The sequence below is a fragment of the Mobula hypostoma genome, chromosome 11 (assembly GCF_963921235.1).
Source record: "Mobula hypostoma chromosome 11, sMobHyp1.1, whole genome shotgun sequence".
NCBI lineage: Eukaryota > Metazoa > Chordata > Chondrichthyes > Myliobatiformes > Myliobatidae > Mobula > Mobula hypostoma.
In genome coordinates, this window is record NC_086107.1 from 9,895,303 (window position 1) to 9,920,567 (window position 25,265).

Sequence of the window (25,265 nt, forward strand, 5' to 3'; positions counted from 1 at the left end):
CATCCCTTCGCCTTTTCTACCAATCACCTCCCAGCTTCTTGCTTCGTCCCCCAGTCCCCCACCCACCTGACTTCACTTATCACCTTCTAGCTTGCCGCCCTTCCCCTCCCACCACCACCTTATTCTGGCATCTGCCCCCTTCCTTTCCAGTCCTGAAGAAGGGTCTCGGCCCAAAATGTCAACTGTTTATTAAATTCCGTTCACGCTGCCTGACCTGCTGCATTCCCCCGGCATTTTGTGTGTGTTGCTCTGGATTTCCAGTATCTGCAGAATCTCTTGTATTAAACATTGATTACTCTAATTTCCGGTAACTTTTCTCTTCTCTCTCTTTCTATTCCCCATTCTGGCTCCGCTCACCCCTTCTCTTCACCTGCCCACCTCCTGCCTCTGGTGCCCCTCCTCTCTCCCTCTGTCCCATGATCCACTCTCCTCTCCTGTCAGATTCCTCCTTCTCTAGCCCTTTATGTCATCCACTTGTCACCTTCCCCCCCCGCACCCATCCACCTTCCCCCTCACCCGGTCTCACCCGTCCCCTGCCAGTTTGTACTCCTCCCCCTCCTCCTCAGTCTGTCTTCTGCCCACTTCCTTCTAGTCCTAATGAAAGATTCTCAGCCTGAAGTGCTGACCGTTTATTCATCTCCAGAGACGCTGCCTGACCTGCTGAGTTCCTCCAGCAATTCATATGCGTTGTTCTCGAAACCCGGCATCTGCAGAATCTCTTGTGTTGATGTTAAACATGGTCTTTGTATTTGATCCTAGCACTTCCCTCTGGCAGGGAGTTCTAGATGCCAACCACTCTATGTATAAAAAAATAACACTTTCTTGTCAAATCCCCTTTAAATTCCATCCTCTCCTTAAACTGTGGCCTCTGGTTTTTGATACCCCACCTTTTCTAGAAAGTTTTGAGACAATCCACTTGGTATTAACGAAATTCTCTCTTTGCAGGATGACTGCCAAGTTGTATCTGCTTGTGCTTACCAGCCAGCTGCCCTTCTTGTTTCATGCACTATCAGAGTGCACTGACGCATCGGCAAGACAAACCGATCACACTCCACACACAGAAAGAGAAGGCAAGTTCCTTTAATACAAGTTTAATGTAATTGTATTGATCAACCCTGCCTCCTACTCCTGTAGTTAAGCTCGTATTACAGAACAGGGACAGGACCTTTGATCTGTCGTGTTATGTTGGTGCAAAAAGTCTAGTAATTAAAGTATTGTCGCACTATGGTAGCTAGCGGTTAGCGCTTGGGGCATCAAAGTTCGGAGTTCAATTCCAATGCCATCTGTCAGGAGATTGTATGTGACCGTGGGGGTTTCCTCCGGGTGCTCTGGTTTCCTCCCACAGTCCAAAGACGTACCGGTTACTAGATTAATTGGTCATTGTCAATTGTCCCGCGATTAGGCCAGTGTTAAGTAGGCGGGTCACTGGTCCAGAAGTGCCTGTTCCATGCTGTATCTCTACAAATCAAAAATCTAAAATAAATGCCTAACTAAACTAATCCTTTCTGCCAAACCACCTCACTACTCTCTGAACATTAGCGTGCTTCAGCTGATGAAGGCAGACGCGCCGTAGGTCTCTGCCCCACCCTGTCTATGTGTGTTGCCACTTTGTACCCCGAGGTCTTTCTGCTCGACAACACACCCCCAGGGCCCTATCGTTCAGTGTGTACGTTGAGCTGAGTTTTACTTCCCAAAAAGCATCTCCTTGCAGGGAATTGACTTAAACTCCATCTGCCATCCCTTGCCCACTTCCCCAGTTGATCTACACTCAGTGGCCACTTTATTAGGTACACCTGTACACCTGCCCGTTAGAGCGCAAATATCTTATCAGTCAATCATGTGGCAGCAACTCAATGCATAAAAGCATGCAGACATGGTCGAGAGCTTCAGAACAAACATCAAAATGGGGAAGAAATGTGATCTAAGTGACTTTGACCATGGCATAATTGTTGGTGCCGGACAGGGTGGTTTGAGTTTCTCATGTGACGAAAAACCAAGTTATCAGAAGATTGATGCTAATGAGAGAGAGATAAGTGAGATAATGGAGAAATATTCAAAATGCTAATAAGAGAGAAGAGAGAGATTAACAAGAAAGAAACACATTTCAGAATATTGACAGACCGGTTACTTTGAACCTGAACTGTTTGAAGTTTGATGGACAGGCGATACCCCAGCAGGGGGATAAAAAGAACAGGTTCACTAAGGCATGACACACACCACGAGATAACGAGACCCTGGAAGAGTGGTGTGCCCCCACAAGTTGGTGAGTTTGGAGGTCTGGTCGCGGGAACCAACCATAGACGCACAGGGTGAAAAGGGTACGATCGGTGGGAACCTGGTGTGTGTGTCCGCCCTTGCCTGGGTGCCGGGTTCACCGTGGAAGAACGGTCGTATCCGGAATGGAGGGGTCACAGTCGGTGACCACAGAAGACATGAAAAGGGTTCGCCCGAAAGCTAACTGCAAAGAACATCAAAGGTCTGTTTGAATCAAGATTTGCATTCTCTCTCTCTCTCCAACGGCACAACAGCGATTACTGCAAACTGTACTAAGCTGAACTGAACTCTGCGTCACTTGAGACTGATCATTTTACCCCTAGACTACGATAGAGCTTGGTTGATTCCTATTACCCTAGTTCTGTGTACGTGTGTGTTTTATCATTGCTAACCTGTTGCATTTATATCCTTACGATTAGAGTACTGTGTTACTTATTTCTTTAATAAAACTTTCTTAGTTTCTGTTAAACCAGACTCCAACACGTGGTCCATTTCTGCTGGTTTGGCAACCCAGTTACGGGGTACGTGACACTCAGAAACTGCTGATCTCCTGGGATTTTCATGCACAACAGTCTCTAGAGTTTATAAAATGGTGCGAGAAAGGAAAAGATATCCAGTGAGTGGCAGTTCTGTGGGTGAAAATGCCTTGTTAACGAGAGACCCTTGAAGTAGATGGGCTACAGCAGCATGATCTGGGGGGAGAATTAGGCCATTCAGCCCATTGAGTCTGCTCCACCATTCCAACATGGCTGATTTATTATCCCTCTCAACCTTATCTCCATAACCCTTCACACCGTCTAATCAAAAACCTATCAACCTCCACTTTAAATATAACCAACAATTTGGCCTTCACAGCCACCTATGGCAATGAATTCCACAGATTCACCACCCTCTGGCTAAAGAAATTGCTCCTCATCTCTGTTCTAAATGAACAGCCCTCTGTTCTGAAGCTGCGCCCTCTGGTACCAGCACCTCCTCCATAGTAATAGCAACTGCACTCTCTTCTGCCCTCTGGCACTGTCGAATTTCTGGCATACTGCTAGTGTCTTCCACAGTGAAGACTGATGCAAACTTCTTAATAAGTTTGTCTACCATTTCATTGTCCCCTGTTACTACCTCTCCAGCATCATTTCCCAGTGGTCCAATATTCACTCTCATCTCTCTTTTACTCTTAATATATTTGAAAAAAACTTTTGATATTCCCTTTTATGTTATTGGATAGTTTACCTTCATATTTAATCTTTTCCTCCTTATGACTTTTTTAAGTTGCCTTCTGTTATTTTTTAAAAGCTTCCCAGTCCTCTAACTTCCCTCTAATTTTTGCTGTATTATATGCCCTGTCTTTTGCTTTCATGCTATTTTTGACTTCCCTTTTTAGCCACACGGTCACATAATTCTCCCTTTAGAATACTTCTTCATCTTTGGGATGTATCTACCCCGTGCTTTCTGAATCGTTCCCAGAAACTTCGGCCATTGCTGTCATGCCATCATCCCTGCTAGTGTCCCCTTTCAATCAACTTTGGCCAGCTCCTCTCTCATGCTTCTGTAATTCCCTTTTACTCTGCTGTAATACTGATACATCTCCCTCTCAAATTGCAGGATGAATTCTATTATTATAAGACCACGAACATACATACAGTGGCTACTTTATTCGGTACTGGAGGCACTTAATAATGTGGCCACTGAGTATATATCCTATTGTAACCTTAGACAGCCTTCTTCATTGTTCTCTATACCACCAATTTTGGTGTCACATGCCAATTTATAAACATTGCCACCTGTATTTGCATGTAGGGGAGGTTGTGAGAGGAGGTTGGGTGGTGGGGTGGAGATACGTCTCCATCAAAGGAGGTGTAAGGCACTCTTTCCTTCTGCTAGCCTGCAGGTCACCCTTGGACAAGGTGTAGCACTTGATTAGCCCCACCATCAGGGTCACATGAAGCCATGGCAGCAGGTGGTGGATGGTCAGATGAGCAGCCAGTGCCTATCACAAGTCTTGGTTATGCGACATCTAACGCCAGGCAGACAATCTTTGCAAACAGCATTGATAATGGCTGGAAACACCCGTCTTGTAAAGACACTGCCCAGAAGACGGTAATGGCAACCCACTTCTGTAGAAAAAATTGCCAAGACAGGTAACCCCAGCCATTATCAATACTCTTCAGAGATTGTCTGCCTGACGTCAGTGGTTGTGTAAGGTAATGGGTGGAAACATATGCATAATTCATAACCACCGACATTGAGTTGGGGTTCACTTTAAGAGCTGGTCTGGCGTGACGATGTAAAGGTTTTTACTGCTCTTTATGTCCTGAGTTCTGTTGCCAACAAAGAAGTTGTTACAGTTTCCCTTAAGCTTAAAGTACCTCTGCCGACTTGGTGAGATGTATCTCCACCTTGCCACCCATTTCCCAGAGAAGGAATGTCAAATATTGGAGGCATCACTTTAATGTGAGAGGGGGCAAGTTTAAAGGAGATGTGTGTGGGCTACGGTCTTTATTCAGAGAGTGATCAGTGCCTGGAACACTCTGCCAGGGGGAGGGTGGTCAGACATGCCAACATGAAGGGGATGTAAGGATGTGGATCTTGGATTAAGGTTTAATTTAGCTTGGCATCCCGGTCAGCGCTGATATGAGCAGGACAGCCTGCTCCTGTGTTCTACATTCTGAAAAAACAGATTTGTGAGGAATGATTTCTCAAGCTCAAAACCTTGCTGACTCACACTAATCCGTCCCTGGCTTTCCAAATGGTCAGAAGTCCTTTCCCAAGCATTTTCTTTCCAATACTTTCCCAACTATTGATGTTAGGATCACTGGCCTGGAGTTTCTTGGCTCATCTCTACTGCCTTTTTTGAATATAGGAACAAAATTATCTACCGTCCAGTCTTCTGGTACCTCACCTTCGCAGTTAGTAAAAGGGAGAATAGTTGCTGGCTACATATTGCTTGTTAAATTCCCCGTCTTTAAATTCTGACCGATTTTATTATCCAGATTAGAACATCCTGAGGTCAAGTATCAAGGAGACATATAGCATGCAAAAGGCTATGATGAGGCCACACCTCAAATTCCAAATTGATGGCATGAACGTTGATTTCTCTAATTTAAATAACTTCTTCCCTTCCCCCTTATCTCTTTATCTAGTCCACATTCTAGCTCTCCTCGCAACTCTTCTTCTCCTCATCTGCCCATCACTTCCTAGTCTCCCCCCCACCCCCGGCTTCCATTTTCCACTGTCCTCACCTATCAGATTCCTTCTTCTTTAGCCCTTTATCTCTTCCACCTATCAGTTCCCAGCTTCTTACATCATCCCCCTCCTTCACCGTCTATCTCCCCCCCCCCCACCTGGTTTCTCCGATTACCTGCCAGCTTATATTCCTTCTCCTCCTTCCACCTTATTCTGGCTTCCTTTCCAGTCCTGATGAAGGGTCTCAGCCCGAGATGTTGACTCGTTATTCCTTTCAATGGCCACTGCCAGGCCTGCTGAGTTCCTTCAGCACTTTGTGTGTGTTGCTCAAAATTTCCAGCGTCTGCAGAATCTCTTGTGTTTGTGCAACAAGTCCTTTAGCTCATCAAGTCCACACCAACCATTGATTCCCCCTTTGCATTAACCTTACAAGAAGCCATAGACCATAAGATAATAGGAGCAGAATTAGGCCATTTGGCCCATTAAGTCTGCTCTCCCATTTCATCATGTCTGGTCCAATTTTCCTCTTAGCCCCAATCCCCTGCCTTCTCCCCGTATCCCTTCATGCCCTGACCAATCAAGAATCTATCAGCCTCTGTTTTAAATATACCCAATGACTTGGCCTCCACAGTTGCCTGTGGCACTGAATTCCACAGATTCACCACTCTCTGGCTAAAGAAATTCCTCCTCATCTTCGTTCTAAAAGGACGCCCCTCTATTCTGAGGCTGTGTCCTCTGGTCTTAGACTCTCCCACCATAGGAAGCATCCTCTCCACATCCACTCTATCAAGTTCTTTCACCATTTGATAGGTTTCAATGAGGTCACCCTTCATTCTTCTGAATTCTAATGAGTACAGCCATCAAACATTCTTCATATGACAAGCCTTTCAATTCTGGAATAATTTTTGTGAACCTCCACTGAACCCCCTTCAGTTTCCACACACCCTTTCTTAGATAAGGTGCCCAAAAACTGTTCACAGTATTCCCAGTGAGGCCTCCCCAACCCCATTTTGATTCTCCCCACATTGGCAGCTTGTGCTATATAAATGAAGTTGTTCTTTTAGCTTTCAGTGTGATTTTATGTATTTTAACCTAAATAGATTGATTGTGAGTTTGATCCAGTTGTCTGCCTGTGACCCGGCTTTTGGCCTTGAGTTACGGGAGTTTCTTTTCCAGTAGGTGTTCTGGACAATGAAGAAAATTCAGCCAAGTATCTGCTCCTGGTGCATGTTTGTGCTGGTACACCAGAATGTCGTAGGGAAGAGTGGGAGGAAGTGGAATTACACAAATCAATGTTTCCTTTGAAACTTCGATATTTTTGAGTGCGAGTACTTTTCACGTTGGGAACTAATTGTGAATGTAAATATTCATATGAGCAACTTTTCTGTGGAATATTAACAGTACAGATAGTTCCAACAAAATAAACCAAATTCCACAGCTTTACATTGAACTCTGCACCCTCTTTCATGGTGCAGTTGGTGTAACTGGGGTCCAGAGCCAGGAGATGAGTGCTCAGAGCGTTTCAGCCAAGGTACAAGTGCATTTTTCAAATATTACTTACTATGCAATCTAAATAATGGGTCTGATGAAATTGCTAAACAGACCATTCCCTCTCTTGTCCCCTGTAAAGGATTCTCTCTTACTGTAAATGCAAGGCTTGTCAACTGAGTTCTAAATAGTAAAATCATAGAGTGATAGAGAAAGACAGCACAAATACAGGCCCTTCAGCCCAACGGAACCTTGCTGACCACATTCACCTAGATGGCTCCAATTTCCTGCGTTTGCCCCACCTCCCTCCAGGTACCTCTCCAAGTGCTTCAGAAGTTCCTTGTACCTCCCTCAACCACTCTTCTCCTGGCAACTCATCTCCCTCTGCATGAAAGTTGCCCCTCAGATTCCTTTTGAAACCTTCTCCTCTAACCTATGCTATCTAGTTTTAGTCTCCCTACTTTGGGGGAAAGACTGTTGCCATCCGTCTTTCAAACATTTCTGTGAGGTCACCCCTTATTCTTCTATATCCTATGTAATAAAGACGTAGCTGGGCCAACTTCTCCCTGGAACTCAGACCCCTTAGTCCTGTCAATGTCCTCATGAATCTTGTCTCATTCTATCCAGTTTAACCACATCTGTGCTATAATGGTGACCAAAGCTGTACATAATTTTCCAAGTGAGGCTTCATCAACAACTTGTACAACTGTGACGTAGTGTCTCAGCTCCTCCACTCAGTGCCTGACTGATGAAGGCCAGCATGTGTAAGGACTTTTTCAGCCCCTGTCTACCTGTGATGTGTTGTCAATGAACTTTGCATTTGTGCTCGCAAGCCCCTCTGTTGCATTGGACTCCCTGATGCTCTCAACACACACAAAATGCTGGTGGAGCGCAGCAGGCCAGACAGCATCCATAGGAAGAAGCACAGTCGACTTTTTTTATGTGTGTGTGCATTGCTTGGATTTCCAGCATCTGCAGGTTTCCTCGTGTTTGCATCCCTAATGGTCTACTACTCGTAATTCAAGTCCTACAATATGGGCGTAGAGTAATACAGTACAGAAACAGGCCATTCAGCCCATCTAGACCATGCCAACCTGATCTTCTGTCCAATTTCATCTACCTGTACCTGGATCAAAGCCCCCACCCCTTAGCCATCTCAACCATGTACCTATCCAATTTCCATTAAATGCTACAATTGATCCCACATCTAGCACTTTTGCTGGCAGCACATGCAACACTCAAACCACACTCTGAGTGAAGAAGTTCTCCCTTAGAAACCCCTTAAACATTTCACCTTTTACCCAAAACCAATGACCTCTAGTTCTAGTCTCACTCTTCATCAAGACTGGATCTTTCATCTTTCCTTAGGTTCTGTTTTGGCTGTGATCTGATTCCAAAGAATTTTTGCACAGAGTATAGGTGTGTTTTATGATTATCGAAGTACTAAATAGGTATTGCAGTCTTGTATGGTAATCTTAATTTCCATGTTAATAAAGAAATTATAAGGAGTTTGTTGCCTGTAAGGAATTTGTACATTCTCCCCATGACCACGTGGGTTTCCTCCGGGTGCTCTGGTCTCCTCCCACAGTCCAAAGGTGTACCAGTTGGTAGGTTAAATGGTCATTGTAAATTGTCCTGTGAATAGGCTCAGATTAATTCGGGGTTTCTGGGAGGTGTGGCTCAAAAGGTGTATCATGATAAAGAAATACATAGATAGATAAATAAAATATTCATAAACATTAAAGATAGACAATCTAAGAGATCTAGGCCACTATTTCCAGGTCAATATTTTGCAAAGCCATTCAGTTTCCATGCCATTGGAAGGGAAAAGTAGATTTGTAGTGAAATTGTGCTTTTCACAGCCGCATGATATCCAGCAATATATTTTACAGCTAATGAATTGCTGTAAATGGACTGTTACTGTTAAACTTATGACCCTATAACTGATGAAGTTTGGGAAATATAGAAGTCAGCATGCACACAGGCAGCAAAATATCACGAATGGTGATGAGAAATGTTGGTTTGACGATGCTGATCAAGGGACGCATTTTGGCCAGAACACCCCTGCGAATCACACTGGGGGTTGAGGAGAGGCAATATTTTTGCTAAAAAGGACTAGGAAACAAAAATAAATCATCAAAGCTTGCTGAAATGTGTCTAAACAACGTGTTTCTATTTATTTTCTTTATTTAAAGATACAGAGCAGAACAGGCCCCTCTACTCCTTTGAGCTGCACCCCCGGTAACTCCCGATTTAACACTAGCCTAGTCATGGGACAATTTACAATGACCAGTTAATCTTCTAACTGATTAACTCTACTACTCGTAATTCAAGTCCTACAATATGGGCGTAGAGTAATACAGTACAGAAACAGGCCATTCAGCCCATCTAGACCATGCCACCCTGATCTTCTGTCCAATTTCATCTACCTGTACCTGGATCAAAGCCCCCACCCCTTAGCCATCTCAACCATGTACCTATCCAATTTCCATTAAATGCTACAATTGATCCCACATCTACCACTTTTGCTGTCAGCACATGCAACACTCAAACCTTTGTCTTTGGACTTAGGCCTGGATAGGGTGGATGTGGAAAGGATGGTTCCTGTAGCGGGGAAGTCTAGGACCAGAGGGCACAGCCTCAGAATTCAAGGACTTCCCTTTACAACAGAGATGAGAGGAATTTCTTTATCCAGAGGGTGGTGAATCTGTGGAATTCATTGCCACAGATGACTGTGGAGGCCAAGAGATTGGGTATATTTAAAGCGGAGGTAGATAGTCAGAGTGTCAAAGGTTTCAGGGAGAAGACAGGAGAATGGGGTTGAAGGGGATAATAAATCAGTCATGATGGAATGGTGGAGCAGACTCGATGAGCCAAATGGTCTAATTCTGCTCCTGTGTCTTGTGGTAACAGTCACTTTCCATAAGCCAATAGTATCTTTAGTGCAGAATCAATGAAGGCACAGTACATGATGGATTTGAATACATGTCCTTGGAATTTAGTGCAGTAATTTTAATTATTTACCACGTAACTCTAATGAGGTGCTTAAGTCACTGGAATGGGATTTGAATCAACGGCCTTTGGACTGCGAGACCAGAGCGCTGTGAAGTTTGCTGGAAGCTTACTGATCATGGTGCTGTAACATAGAGGGCAAAGAAACTGTAATCTAAATCTTTGGAGAGTTGGTGGGAGTCTCTATTGAGAGAATGGACTCAGATCATCTTGTTTTGACATACAAAATGGATAGAAAAGGTTTAGAGCAAAAGTTTCCAACTTGGGGTCTACTGACCCCTTAGTTAATGGTAGGGATCCATAGCATAAAAACGGTTGGGAACCCCTGGTTTAAGGTACGTGAGGCAAATGGGATTGGCTTAGATGGGTTTCTTGGTTGGCGTGGACCATTTGGGCTGAAGGTATGAGTCTAAAATCAGGGTTGAACTGTATCCTTACTGACACTTAAAGGCATGGGTACAGGAGGTCTCTTAAACCATTCCATCTGACCAGCAGCACAGGAGCTGTCTTCACTTGGAGGGAAGGATATGGGTGTACATGCAGAAACATCCCTGGTTAAAGAATTCAGATTCCTGTGAACCTCCAAAACCACTCACTGTTTAGCCAGCACAGGGACTGCTACTCCTTCCTGGACTCAAACTATGCAGGAGATGTGGTGACCAGAGACTCAAACACATCTTCACTTGCCTTTTCTTCTTCCCTTTCACCTTCTAACTCCCTTCTCCAACACTTGCTCTCTCTCGTCTGAAAGCAGGAACTCGCGATGTGGGGGTGTGGAGAAATCACAGTGCAGAGTTCCATTTCTGAAATGGAGATTAAATGCCTCTGCAGAAATTCTCACTCTGTGCGTATAGATATTTCCCATTCCCATTCCGACAATTCCCGTTCTGACCTGTCAGTCCATGGCCTCTTCTTGCGCTACACTGCGGGTACAACATCTGTCTAGGTATCCTCCAACCTGATGGCATGGATATCAGTTTCTCTTAATGGTAAAAAATAATTTTCCTCCCCCCTCCCCTTTCCTTTTATTCCCTCCTCTGGCCTCTCACCTCATCTCACCTGTCTGTCACCTCCCCCTGAGTCCTCTACTCCTTTCCTTCCTCCTATGGTCCACTCTTCTCTCCTGTCAGATTCCTGCCTCTCCAGCCCGTTACCTTTCCCACCCACCTGGCTTCACCTATCACCTTCCAGCCATCCTCCTCCTCCTCCCCCAACCTTTTTATTCTGGCATCTTCCCCCTTCCTTTCCAGCCCTGAAGAAGGGTCTCAGCCTGAAACAGCAGCCGTTTATTCATTTCCCTTAGATGCTGCTTGACCTGCTGAGTTCCTGAAGCATCTTGTGAGAGGTGCAGATCAGAATCAGGCTTAATATCAGGGGCATTAAGATGTTAACTGTCCTGTGCTATCACCAGTGGGATCATCAGTTGATCTGCCACCTGTCTTCAGGATATATATATAGTTAAATTAAATAAAGGTGCAACAATAGTATAAGTACTATCACAATGCATTTCTGGGAACCGCAATAAGCCGTTAGTGTATTGGTTTCTGTCTCTCGGTGTATTTCGACTCTTATCCCTTCTGAAGTGCAAGAGTCATAGAGAGAGATACAGCATTGCCACAGGCCTTTCAGCCCCCTGACTTGGTGCTGGCCATCAACCAGAGCCTACACTAACACTGGTTTTACTCCCTCCAACAAGCTCATCAACTCCCCTCCAATCTTACCACTTACCAATGTATGACAAGCGATTTACAGTGGCTAGTTAATCCGCTGACTCTTGCATCCTTGGGGTGTGGCAGGAAACTGGAGCACCCGCGGAGTCAGAGGAGCTCGCACCCTCCACGCAGACAGCACCCAGCGTTAGGATTGCTGAACTGAGCTGTAGGAGCTGAGCTCTGCTAGGTACATCACTGTGCTGCACCCACGGGTGCAGCCTACCCCCTCCCCCAGGCTGCGGGTGGCAGACACCAACAGAATCAACAAACTCATTCGTAAGGCCAGTGATGTTGTGGGGATGGAACTGGACTCTCTGACGGTGGTGTCTGAAAAGAGGATGCTGTCCAAGTTGCATGCCATCTTGGTCAATGTCTCCCATCCACTACATAATGTACTGGTTGGGCACAGGAGTACATTCAGCCAGAGACTCATTCCACCGAGATGCAACACAGAGCGTCATAGGAAGTCATTCCTGCCTGTGGCCATCAAACTTTACAACTCCTCCCTTGGAGGGTCAGACACCCTGAGCCAATAGGCTGGTCCCGGACTTATTTCCTGGAATAATTTACATATTACTATTTAACTATTTATAGATTTATTACTATTTAATTATTTATGGTGCAACTGTAACGAAAACCCATTTCCCTCGGGATCAATAACGTATGACCATGACATCGAGGGCATCTTCCAATGCCAATGTCTCAGGCAGGTGGAGTCCATCAGCAGAGACCGTCACCATCCAGGAGACGCCCTCTTCTCGTTACTATCATCAGGGAGGAGGTACCCACACTCAGTGATTCAGAAACAGCTTCTTCCCCTCTGTCCTCAGATTTCTGAACTGTCCGTGAATACCACCTCATTATTTTTGTGGTATATGTCTGTTTTTGTAAGTTCTATTTCTCTGCACCATACTGCTGCTGCAAAACAACACATTTCACATCATATAAGTCAGTGATAATAAATCTAATTCTAATTCTTATCCTGAGCCTTGTAGGTGAAAAATTTCTTTACGTCTTCGCTCAGCCCTTTGAATACCAACTTTCCCCTCAATGAAAAGCTGAACACTGAACTTCCAAATTAGCCTTGTCCTAATACCCTAAACCAAGGGTTCCCAAACTGGGCTCCAGGAACCCGTCAGTTAATCGTAGGGGTCCACGGCATAGAAATAGGTTGGGAAACCCTGTTCTAAACCATGACTTCTCTTTCAGCATCCTTTGTTTTTATCTTGGAACTACATATTTATTATTGAACTCTCCAACACAATCCCATTATGGGTTCAATGACAAAGGATAATTAAGATGACCCATTTAAAGTGGCAGTTCGCACAGAAACTCAGTCTTTGATGATCAGAAATATACAAGTGAAGGGTAATTGTTTTCTGCCCATAAATTCCCGTCCAAACTACTAATGTTAGTTTGTATTCGGTTTTCTAATCAACCTGAACGATTTACTTTAATCAACATTTTCATTTCCTCCATTACCTTTAAAACTTTAAATGGGTAATTTCACTAATTTCACTAATCTTTCTGTAGATGGATAACTTCACTAATCTTATTTTCAAATCTTTATTTAATCTTTAATCTTTTTAATTTTAACTTTAACTTTCAGTTTTTTGACTTTAATTTCTTTAAACTGTAAATGGGTAATTTCAATACTCTTTTGTAAATAGGTAACTTTAATCTTATTTTTGAATATTTTTTACTTTAATCTTTTTAATTTTAACTTAACTTTAGATTCAATTTTATTTTTCTGTCAGTTTAACTAACTTTTAATTCAACTTTAATTTTTAATTTTTTAAACTTTAAGTGGGTAATTACAATAAGCTTTTGTAAATGGATAATTTCACTAATCTTATTTTCGAATCTTTTACTTTAATCTTTTTAATTTTAACTTTAACTTTTAAAGATTTTGCTTTAATCCTTTAAATCCTTTTAAATTTTAAATGGGTAATTTCCCTTATCTATTTTCTAGGGACATGGGCATTAAATACTGGAGTGACCAATGAACTTGCTCTGGCAGTGATAATTGATACACTTGGGAGTAACACACACAAAATGCTGGGGGAAGTCATCAGGCAGCGTCTATGGTGGGGAATAAACCGCCGACGTTTCAGTCCACGGCATTCCTCAGGATTGGAAAGGAAGGGGGGAAGAAGCCGGAATAAGAAGTTTGGGGGCAAGAAGGTGAAACCAGGAGAGGGGGGAAGTAGGTGGGTGGGAGAGAGAGGGGTGTGGTGAGAAGCTGGGAACGGATAGGTGAAGAAGGGCTTAAGAAGAGGGAATCTGATAAGAGAGGAGAGTTAACCATAGAAACGGAAGGAGGAAGGCCACCAGAGGGAGGTGATGAGCAGATGAGGAGAAGAGAAAAGGGTAAGAGGGGGCCAGAATAGGGAATGGAAAAAGAGAGAAGGGAGAGGGCAGAGAAGTTACCAGAAGTTAGAGAAATAGATGTTTTGGGGCAAAATGTTGACTGTTTATTCCTCTCCATAGATGCTGCCTGACCTGCTAAGTTCCTCCAGCATCTTGTGCGTGTTGCTCTGGATTTCCAGCATCTGCAAAATCTCTTGCATTTATGATACACGTGAGATCATTATTGAGGTTAGAATGGATTCTCAAAAGAGGATGTGTATAATTGAAAGAGCAGCCATGGTTTGGTTTGAGGATGCCTCCTAATTAAATACTCTGTGGATAGAGTCAGCCAAACACTGTCAACTACAGTCAGTTTATAAGAGAGTGTCAGAATCAGGTTTAATATCATCGGCATATGTCGTGAAGTTTGTTAACCTTGCAGCAGCAGTTCCATGTAATACATGATAACAGAGAGAAAAAAAATTAATTACAGTAAATAAATAAATATATATATATGTGTAGCTAAATTAAGTAAGTAGTGCAAAAACAAATTAAAAAGTAGTGAGTTTGTGTTCATGGGTTCAATGTCCATTCAAAAATTGGCTGGCAGAGGGGAAGCTGTTCCTGAGTTGTTGGGCTTTGATACCTTCTCCTGATGGTAGCAATGAGAAGAGGGCATGTCCTGGCTGGTGGGGGTCCTCAGTGATGGACACCACCTTTCTGAGGTACCGCTCCTTGAAGGTGTTGTGGCTACTACAGAGGCTCGTGCCCATGATGGAGCTGGCTAATCGTTGTTTATGCTTATCGTGTTTATATTTGTGTTCTTGTTCATGGTTTACAGCTTTTATAAGGGGAGATGTGGCCCTCAGTTTCCTGGGACGGCGTCTCCTATACAATCGGTGGGATTTTGAGATATTCACCAAAGGAAATCTGGAGAGAGAGTGTATCGAAGAAATGTGTAACTATGAAGAGGCACGAGAGGTTTTTGAAGATGACAAGAAAACGGTTGAGTTTTTCTTTCTTACTGTACTTGAAGTACACTGATAATCCATGAAATTCTGAAAAGGAATAGTATTTAATAACTGATAGAAACATAGAAAATAGGTGCAGGAGTAGGCCATTCGGCCCTTCGAGCCTGCACCGCCATTCAGTATGATCATGGCTGATCATCCAACTCAAAACCCTGTACCAGCCTTCCCTCCATACCCCCTGATCCCTTTAGCCACAAGGGCCATACCTAACTCCCTCTTAAATATAGCCAATGAACTGGCCTCAACAGTTTCCTGTGGCAGAGAATTCCACAGATTCACCACTCTCTGTGTGAAGAAGTTTTTCCTAATCTCGGTCCTAAAAGGCTTTCCCTTTATCCTCTCGTTCTGGACTTCCCCAAATTTGGGAACAATCTCCCTGCATCTCGCCTGTCCAATCCCTTTAGGATTTTATACGTTTCAATCAGATCCCCCCTCAATCTTCTAAATTCCAACGAGTATAAGCCTAGTTCATCCAGTCTTTCATCATATGAAAGTCCTGCCATCCCAGGAATCAATCTGGTGAACCTTCTTTGTACTCCCTCTATGGCAAGGATGTCTTTCCTCAGATTAGGGGACCAAAACTGCACACAATACTCCAGGTGTGGTCTCACCAAGGCCTTGTACAACTGCAGTAGTACCTCCCTGCTCCTGTACTCGAATCCTCTTGCTATGAATGCCAGCATACCATTCGCCTTTTTCACCGCCTGCTGTACCTGCATGCCCACTTTCAATGACTGGTGTATAATGACACCCAGGTCTCAATGCACCTCCTCTTTTCCTAATCGGCCACAATTCAGATAATAATCTGTTTTCCTGTTTTTGCCACCAAAGTGGATAACCTCACATTTATCCACATTAAATTGCATCTGCCATGAATTTGCCCACTCATCTAACCTATCCAAGTCACCCTGCATCCTCTTAGCATCCTCCTCACAGCTAACACTGCCGCCCAGCTTCGTGTCATCCGCAAACTTGGAGATGCTGCATTTAATTCCCTCATCTAAGTCATTAGTATATATTGTAAACAACTGGGGTCCCAGCACTGAGCCTTGCGGTACCCCACTAGTCACTGCCTGGCATTCTGAAAAGGTCCAATTTATTCCCACTCTTTGCTTCCTGTCTACCAACCAATTCTCTATCCACATTAATACCTTACCCCCAATACCAGGTGCTTTAAGTTTGCACACTAATCTCCTGTGTGGGACCTTGTCAAAAGCCTTTTGAAAATCCAAATATACCACAGCCACTGGTTCTCCCCTATCCACTCTACTAGTTACATCCTCAAAAAATTCTATGAGATTCATCAGACATGATTTTCCTTTCACAAATCCATGCTGACTTTGTCCGATGATTTCACCGCTTTCCAAATGTGCTGTTATCATATCTTTGATAACTGACTCTAGCATTTTCCCCACCACCGATGTTAGGCTAACCGGTCTATAATTCCCTGGTTTCTCTTTCCGTCCTTTTTTAAAAAGTGGGGTTACATTAGCCACCCTCCAATCCTCAAGAACTAGTCCAGAATCTAAAGAGTTTTGAAAAATTATCACTAATGCATCCACTGTTTCTTGGGCTACTTCCTTAAGCACTCTGGGATGCAGACCATCTGGCCCTGAGGATTTATCTGCCTTTAATCCCTTCAATTTACCTAACACCACTTCCCTACTAACATGTATTTCCCTCAGTTCCTCCATCTCACTGGACCCTCTGTCCCCTACTATTTCCGGAAGATTAGTTATGTCCTCCTTAGTGAAGACAGAACCAAAGTAGTTATTCAATTGGTCTGCCATGTCCTTGCTCCCCATAATCAATTCACCTGTTTCTGTCTGTAGGGGACCTACATTTGTCTTAACCAATCTTTTTCTTTTCACATATCTATAAAAGCTTTTACAGTCAGTTTTTATGTTCCCTGCCAGTTTTCTCTCATAATCTTTTTTCCCCTTCCTAAATAAGCCCTTTGTCCTCCTCTGCTGGACTTTGAATTTCTCCCAGTCCTCAGGCGAGCCACTTTTTCTGGCTAATTTGTATGCTACTTCTTTGGAATTGATACTATCCCTAATTTCCCTTGTCAGCCACAGGTGCACTACCTTCCTTGATTTATTCTTTTGCCAAACTGGGATGAACAATTGTTGTACTTCATCCATGCGATCTTTAAATGCTTGCCATTGCATATCCACCGTCAACCCTTTAAGTGTCATTTGTTAGTTTATCTTAGCTAATTCACGTCTCATACCTTCAAAGTTACCCTTCTTTAAGTTCAGAACCTTTGTTTCTGAATTAACTATGTCATTCTCCATCTTAATGAAGAATTCCACCATATTATGGTCACTCTTACCCAAGGAGCCTCTCACGACAAGATCGCTAATTAACCCTTCCTCATTGCTCAATACCAGTCTAGAATAGCCTGCTCTCTAGTTGGTTCCTCGACATGTTGGTTCAAAAAACTATCCCGCATACATTCCAAGAAATCCTCTTCCTCAGCACCCTTACCAATTTGGTTCACCCAATCTATATGTAGATTGAAGTCACCCATTATAACTGCTGCTCCTTTATTGCACACATTTCTAATTTCCTGTTTAATACCATCCCCAACCTCACTACTACTGTTAGGTGGCCTGTACACAACTCCCACCAGCGTTTTCTGCCCCTCAGTGTTATGCAGCTCTACCCATATCGATTCCACATCCTCCCGGCTAATGTCCTTCCTTTCTATTGCATTAATCTCCTCTCTAACCAGCAATGCTACCCCACCTCCTTTTCTTTCATGTCTATCCCTCCTGAATATTGAATATCCCTGAATGTTGAGCTCCTATCCTTGGTCACCCTGGAGCCATGTCTCTGTGATCCCAACTATATCATATTCATTAATAACAATCTGCACTTTTAATTCATCCACCTTGTTACGAATGCTCCTTGCATTGACACACAAAGCCTTCAGGCTCGCTTTTACAACACTCTTAGCCCTTATACAATTATGTTGAAAAGTGGCCCTTTTTGATTTTTGCCCTGGATTTGCCGGCCTGCCACTTTTACTTTTCACCTTAGTACTTTTTGCTTCTACCCTCATTTTACACCCCTCTGTCTCTCTGTACTGGTTCCCATCCCCCTGTTGTGAACTAACCTCCTTTCTCCTAGTCTCTTTAATTTGATTCCCACCCCACAACCATTCTAGTTTAAAGTCACCTCAGTAGCCCTAGCAAATCTCCCCGCCAGGATATTGGTCCCTCTAGGATTCAAGTGTAACCCGTCCTTTTTGTACAGGTCACGCCTGCGCCAAAACAGGTCCCAATGATCCAAAAACTTGAATCCCTGCCCCCTGCTCCAATCCCTCAGCCACGCATTTATCCTCCACCTCATTGCATTCCTACTCTCACTGTCGCATGGCACAGGCAGTAATCCCGAGATTACTACCTTTGCAGTCCTTTTTCTCAACTCCCTTCCTAGCTCCCTATATTCTCCTTTCAGGACCTCTTCCCTCTTCCTACCTATGTCATTGGTACCTATATGTACCGCGACCTCTGGCTCCTCACCCTCCCACTTCAGGATATCTTGGACGCGATCAGAAATATCCCGGACCCTGGCACCAGGGAGGCAAACTACCATCCGGGTCTCTGGACTGCGTCCACAGAATCGCCTATCTGACCACCTTACTGTCGAGTCCCCTATTACAACTGCCCTCCTCTTCCTTTCCCTACCCTTCTGAGCTACAGGGTTGGACTCTGTGCCGGAGGCACGGCCACTGTCGCTTCCCCCGGGTAAGCTGTCCCCCCGCAACAGTACTCAAACAGGAGTACCTATTGTCAAGGGGCACAGCCACCGGGGTACTCTCCATTACCTGACACTTCCCTTTCCCCCTCCTAACCGTGACCCACTTGTCTGCCTCCCGTGGCCCCGGTGTGACCACCTGCCTATAACTCCTCTCTATCAACTCCTCACTCTCCCTGACCAGACGAAGGTCATCAAGCTGCAGCTCCAGTTCCGTAACGCGGTCCCTTAGGAGCTGCATCTCGGTGCACCTGGCGCAGATGTGGACGTCCGGGAGGCTTGGAGACTCCAGGGCCTCCCACATCCGGCACCAAGAACAACAAACTGCCCTCACACTCATACCGCCCCTCTCCTCAAATAACAACAAAAAATAAATACCAAACCCTCTTTGACTCGCCTGTTTCTGCCTAAGCCCGTTGAGCCTCTGCTCCCGGCTCACTCTGCAGCCCGCAAACTACGCTGCCCGCTGTATGAGGCTCTGTTCCTTTTAAATCTTCCGCGCTTCACTGCCCGACGTCACACGCCTGCGCAGTCCCGCCTCTCTGAACGCCGATGGAGAAAAACCGAAAAATTCAAAAATGGCTTCCTCTGCACTCCCGCTCTGATTCTCAGACTTCCTTCTTCTGATATTACTTTCAAAATTTGCTTTAACAATTGTGAACTTAGTGAAATATAGTCTCTCTCATATCAGCTGCTGTTATGAGACGGTGCATGTTGCTATCTGTTCCCTGATGCTCTGCTTGTGTATTAGGAAGAGAATCCGTACAGAAACATCAACAATCTACCCCTCACTTTCAGATAGAGTTTTGTCCTTAATGAATCTCTGTTGTATGAAGATGAGAGCTTTCTTCAAAGACCTTATGACCATAAGACATAGGAGCAGAATTAGGCCATTTGGCCCATCAAGTCTGCACCATTCCATCATGGCTGATTTACTATCCTTCTCAACCTCATTCTCCTGCCTTCTCCCCATAACCTTTGACACCCTGACTAATCAACAACCTATCATCCTCCGCTTTAAATATGCCCAATAGCTTGGCTTCCCCAGCCATCCGTGGCAATGAATTCCACAGATTCACCACCCTCTGACTAAAAAAAATCCTCCTCATCTCTGCTCTGAAGGGCCACACTTGTATCCTGAGGCTGTGCTCTCTGGGCCTAGTCTCTCCTGCTCATAGGAAGCATCTGCTCCACATCCAAAGCTCCTGATTATTGATCATTCAAACTCAAAAATGAATGTATATTATACCTGAACTTTTTTAATCTTTACGGTTGTTCAAAATGATGCAAATTCCTACGCTTCTAGGTTTGAAGATTGATTCAGTTGTGATTTGAAATGATATGTCTTATTACTGAGGGAAAGGAAATATTTTATCTCTTTTTTTTTTCAATTTTAGATTATGTTTTGGAAAGAATACTCAACAAAAGGCCCTTATGCTAACTCAGGTAAGAGATACTTGCATTATTGCTAATAGTCAACACACACAAAATGCTGGAGGAATGCCTGGCCTGCTGAGTTCCTCCAGCATTTGTGTGTGTGTTACTCTCAATTTCCAGCATCTGCAGATTTTTTGCGTGTTTGTTATGTCTTTCAACTACTGGGCTTCACCTGCATGTATTACCTTTGGGAAGTCACCTCACAGACACCTTGGTTTCCAGAAGTGATTCAAGTGAAGGTACAGCATTGTTGGATAGGGAGTTTCATGATTTTAGTACAAGAGTAGGGATGTTATGTTAAAACTACAAGGCATTGGTAAGACTACATTTGGAATATTTTGAGTCCTGATGAAGGGTCTCGCTGCAAAATATCGATAGCATATTCCTTGGCCTACTGAGTTCCTCCAGCATTTTGTGTGTGTTGCCTTGGATTTCCAGCATCTGTAGATCTTCTCTTGTTTGGAGTATCGTGCTCAGTTCTGGTCACCTAACTCTAGGAAAGATTTCATTAAAGTTCAAAGTTCATGGTAAATTTATTACTGCAAACATATATGTCATCATATACAACCCTGAGATTAATTTTCTTGTGGGCATACTCAATAAATCTATAGAATGACAACCATAACAGAATTAATGAGACTGCCATAATATGCCATTCAACCAGACTGCAGAAGACAATAAACTGCAAATACAAAAGAAGAAATAATAATAATAATAAATAAACAAGAAATAAATCAATCAAATCAATCATTCAACCATATATGGATACCTCTGGGGCCAAGTGCTAAACATACACAGCGCATTCAAAATGGCAAGCAAAAAAAAAACAAACACGTATGTAGTCCAAGACCATGAGCCACATGACGGTAAGGTTCCCGGCAATCCAGCCTGTTATTCCACTGATATCGAGAACATGAGATGAAGAGTCTTTGAAAGTGAGTCCACTGGTTGTGCAAACATTTCAAAGATGGGGCAAATGAATTTGAGTGAAGTTATCCCTTTGGTTCAGGAGCCTGATGGTTGAGGGGTAATAGCTGTTCTTGAAGCTGGTGGTGTGAGTCCTGAGGCTCCTGTACCTTCTTCCTGATGGAAGCTGGAAAGGATGTAGAGAAATTTCACAAGGCTGTTACTGGGATTGGTGGCTTGAGTTATAAAGAGAGATCAGGTGGGCTGGTGCCCTTTCCCAGGAGCATAAGTGGCTGAGGAGCGACATTATAGAGATTTATAGATTATAAATAAGCATTATAGATAAGGTTAGCAGAGGGGGGAGTGCCTTACACCTCCTCTGGTAGAGACGTATCTCCACCCCGTCACTATTACATCCCGCTGTACTGATCTAAATGTCTCTAAGCTTCCTCTGGTAACTTATTCCACGGAGCCACTAGCCTTCATGTGGGAACCTTCCTTACCCTCAGATTGTCATCGCTTTCACCCTAGATCTTTGCTGAGTAACTTTACACTCACCTGCCCTGGGAGCAAGACCTTACTCGCCTAACCACGGGACAATGTACAATGATCAGTTAACCTACCGACTGGACCGTGGGGGGAAACCGGAGCACACGGAGGAAACCCACACGGTCACGGGGAGAACGTACAAATGCCTCACAGACAGTGGCAGGAACTGAAGCCGTGTCACTGGTGTAATAAAGCGTTGTGTTAACCACTGTGCTGCCTTGTCCTTTGCACGTTGACTATTTGCCAGAATTCATTTATGTATAGTTTTGCATACATTCTATTGTACTTCTTTATTTTCCTGTAAATGCCTGCAAGAAAATGAATCTCAAGGTAGTCTATGGTGACATATATGTACTTTAATAATAAGTTTTGGTACTGAATTCCACATGCATGTCACTTGCTACATTAAGGTGTTTCATCCAAATTCCTACTGGATTTATTAGATCCTCTTTTGTAATTATAGCCATTAACTTCAGGAATGAAGGCATGGGGGTGTAAGTGCAGCACTTACAAAACACTGGAGGTACTCAGCAGGTCAGGCAGCATCTGTGGAAATGACATAACATTACCCTCCCTCAGAGACATTTATACTGGCAGACTTCAAAAGAAGGCTACTTGTATTTCAAAGGATCCCACTCATCCTGGACATCACCTGTTTTCCCCTCTACCTTCTGGGAAGAGATACAGAGCATTAAGGACGAAAACAAAGAGACTCCTTAACAGCTTCTACCCACAAGCAGTGAAATGTATAACACCCCCTTCCCTTCTCCTGCCCCCCTCCTAAGACGGCGGCAGCTAAATGCATCACACTTCCAGGAATGGCAGGTGTGCAATAGTCCTACCCCGCCATCCACATATTATTAATTTTGGACTGCACTCCTAAGGTTTTAGAGTTTATTTTATGTATATATTCTTTGTCATGCTGCAAAACGTTGAGCTGCTAAACTGTGTTTCATTGCTCCACAACAATGACAATAAAGATATTCTTCTTCTAAATAAACAGTCGACGTTTCAGGCCGAGACCCTTCTGAAGAAAAGGAAGAGGGTAGATGCCAGAATAAGAAGGTGGGGGGAGGGGAAGGAGTACATGCTAGAAGATGATAGGTGAAGCCAGGTGGGGGGGAGGGGCGTATGAAGCAGGAAGCTGGAAGGTGATTGGTGGAGAAGATAAAGGGCTGAAAAGAATGAATCTGATTGGAGAGGAGAATGGACCATGGGAGAAAGGGAAAGGGGGCAGCACCAAAGTGACATGATGGATAAGTGAGAAGAAGAGGTACAAGGGGGGCCAGAGTGGGGAAAATAAAGAGGGAAGGGGAAGGGGAAAAAGTTAATGCAAGTTAGAGAAATCGATGTTCACGGTATCTGGTTGGAATATAAGGTGCTGCTCCTCCAACCCTGAGAGTAGCCTCATTGTGGCAGAAGGGTTTCAGGAGGCCGTGGACCAATGTCGGAATTGGAATCAGAATAGGAATGGGGATTGGAATTGGAAGTGTAAGTGTTCTGATCCTGAGAGGGTGGGATACATTTGGAAGTTAACCTGAAAATCAGAAAAGAACTCCAGGAGCTTGGAATCTAAAATAAAACAAAAATTTCTGGGAACACTGTGCAGGGGGGAATAAACAGGTGATGTTTTGGGATAAGGACCATTGTCAGGACTGGAAAGGAAGGGGGAAGAAGGTAAGAACCAGGGTCTTGGTCCGCACAGGAGGAGAGATGTGGGAACTGAATGAGTTTGGTCTACGGTAGATGGGAAGTCATTGTCATGAAGAAGAAGGACATTTCATAGGCATTTGTACAGAGTATCTCAATGGAGAAAAATATGTTCATTATGCGCCGTGTCATATGACGTGGGCAATCATGTTGTTCCCATGACCATGATTGTTCTTGCCAAATTTTTCTACAGAAGTGATTTGCCATTGCCTTCTGCTGGGCAATGTCTTTACAGCCATTATCAATACTCTTCGGAGATTGTCTGCCTGGCGTCAGTGGTAAAGCAGAAGGATGCTTATGTGGGAATGCTGTTCTTGGACTACAGTTCAGCATTCAACACCATCATTCCCTCCAGGCTCATCAAGAAGCTCGGAGAACTTGGCATTCACCCTGTCTTGTGAAGCTGGATCCTGAACTTCCTGTCAGATCACTGGCGGGTGCTAAGAGTGGGCTCCCTCGCCTCTGCCCCTCTGACCCTCAACACCGGTGCCCTTCAGGGCTGTGTCCCAAGCCCCCGCCTTTACTCTCTGTATACCCATGACTGTGTCGCCACCCACAACTCCAATCTGTTAATTAAATTTGCTGATGGTACTACACTAATTGGCCTGATCTCAAGTAATAACGAGGCAGCCTACAGAGAAGAAGTCATCACCTGACACAGTGGTGTCAAGAGAACAACCTCTCCCTCAATGTTGCAAAATCAAAGGAGTTGATTGTGGACTACAGGAAGCATGGAGATGGGCTAACCACTGTTGACATCAGTGGATCTGGGGTTAAGAGGGTGAACAGCTTTAGGTTTCTCAGCATAAACATCACTGAGAATCTCACGTGGTCTGTACATACTGGCTGTGTGATGAAAAAGGCACATCAGCACCTCTTTCACATCAGGTGGTTGAAGAAGTTTGGTATGGGCCCCCAAATCCTAAGAATTGTCTACAGGGGCACAATTAAGATCATCCTGACTGGCTGCATCACTGCCTGGTATGGGAACTGTACCTCCCTCAATCCCAGGACTCTGCAGAGAGTGGTGTGGACAGCCCAGCGCATTGTAGATGTGAACTTCCCACTATTCAGGACATTTACAAGGACAGGTGAGTAAAAAGGGCCCGGAAGATCATTGGGGACCCGAGTCACCCCAACCACAATCTGTTCCAGCTGCTGCCATCTGGGAAACGGTACTGCAGCATAAAAGCCAGGACCAACAGGCTCCGGGACAACTTCTTCCATCAGGCCATCAGACTCATTCATGCTGACACAACTGTATGTCTATGTTATATTGTTGTACATACTATTTATTATACATGATTGCGCATTACACACTTATCTGGAGACGTAATGTAAATATTTTTTTCTCCTCATGTATATGAAGGATGTATGTAATAAAGTCAATTCAATTGAATTTCACCTTAGAGCAAATCACAAGGGGCAATAAGGGAAGAGTTTAAATAACTTAGAATGAAAAATTTCGATCTTGGAACTATGTTGATCAAAGACAGATCACTTTAAGGGCAGGATACATTTGAAAGTCAGGAAAGAACTGCAGGAGCTGGGAATCTAAAGTAAAACAAAAATTGCTGGGTAACTTCGATCATCTCTCTTCACTTTCTCTCTTCAGGAACTACATCTGATGCTACTACAATTTTGACAGCTTTCTTTGGCACTGTGTTATGTTTAATTGCATTGGGATTGATCCTGTGGTGTTGCTGCAAGCACAGATCCAAAGTTCGAAATAGGACACGGTGAGTTAATCATTGTCTTTAGTGGGTACGAATGTTGGCAGGGTTTTTGGGAAATTTCAGAACATGTTTCACCTTGGAATCACCTTGGGATTTATGCTTGGATTTACTCTTTG

General features: G+C 44.0%; 1 protein-coding gene across 2 annotated transcripts in view; it reads left to right on the plus strand.

Moving 5' to 3' along the window:
- Window positions 1-25,265, plus strand: part of prrg4 (proline rich Gla (G-carboxyglutamic acid) 4 (transmembrane)) — a 59,473-nt gene that overhangs the window by 9,039 nt on the left and 25,169 nt on the right. For both annotated transcript variants that reach the window (XM_063061658.1, XM_063061659.1), the window contains exons 2-5: window positions 946-1,070; window positions 14,857-15,020; window positions 20,209-20,257; window positions 25,029-25,152. In XM_063061658.1, the coding sequence (XP_062917728.1) occupies window positions 947-1,070; window positions 14,857-15,020; window positions 20,209-20,257; window positions 25,029-25,152 (461 nt within the window). In that variant the 5' untranslated portion in view covers window position 946. The remainder of the gene's footprint in view (window positions 1-945; window positions 1,071-14,856; window positions 15,021-20,208; window positions 20,258-25,028; window positions 25,153-25,265) is intronic.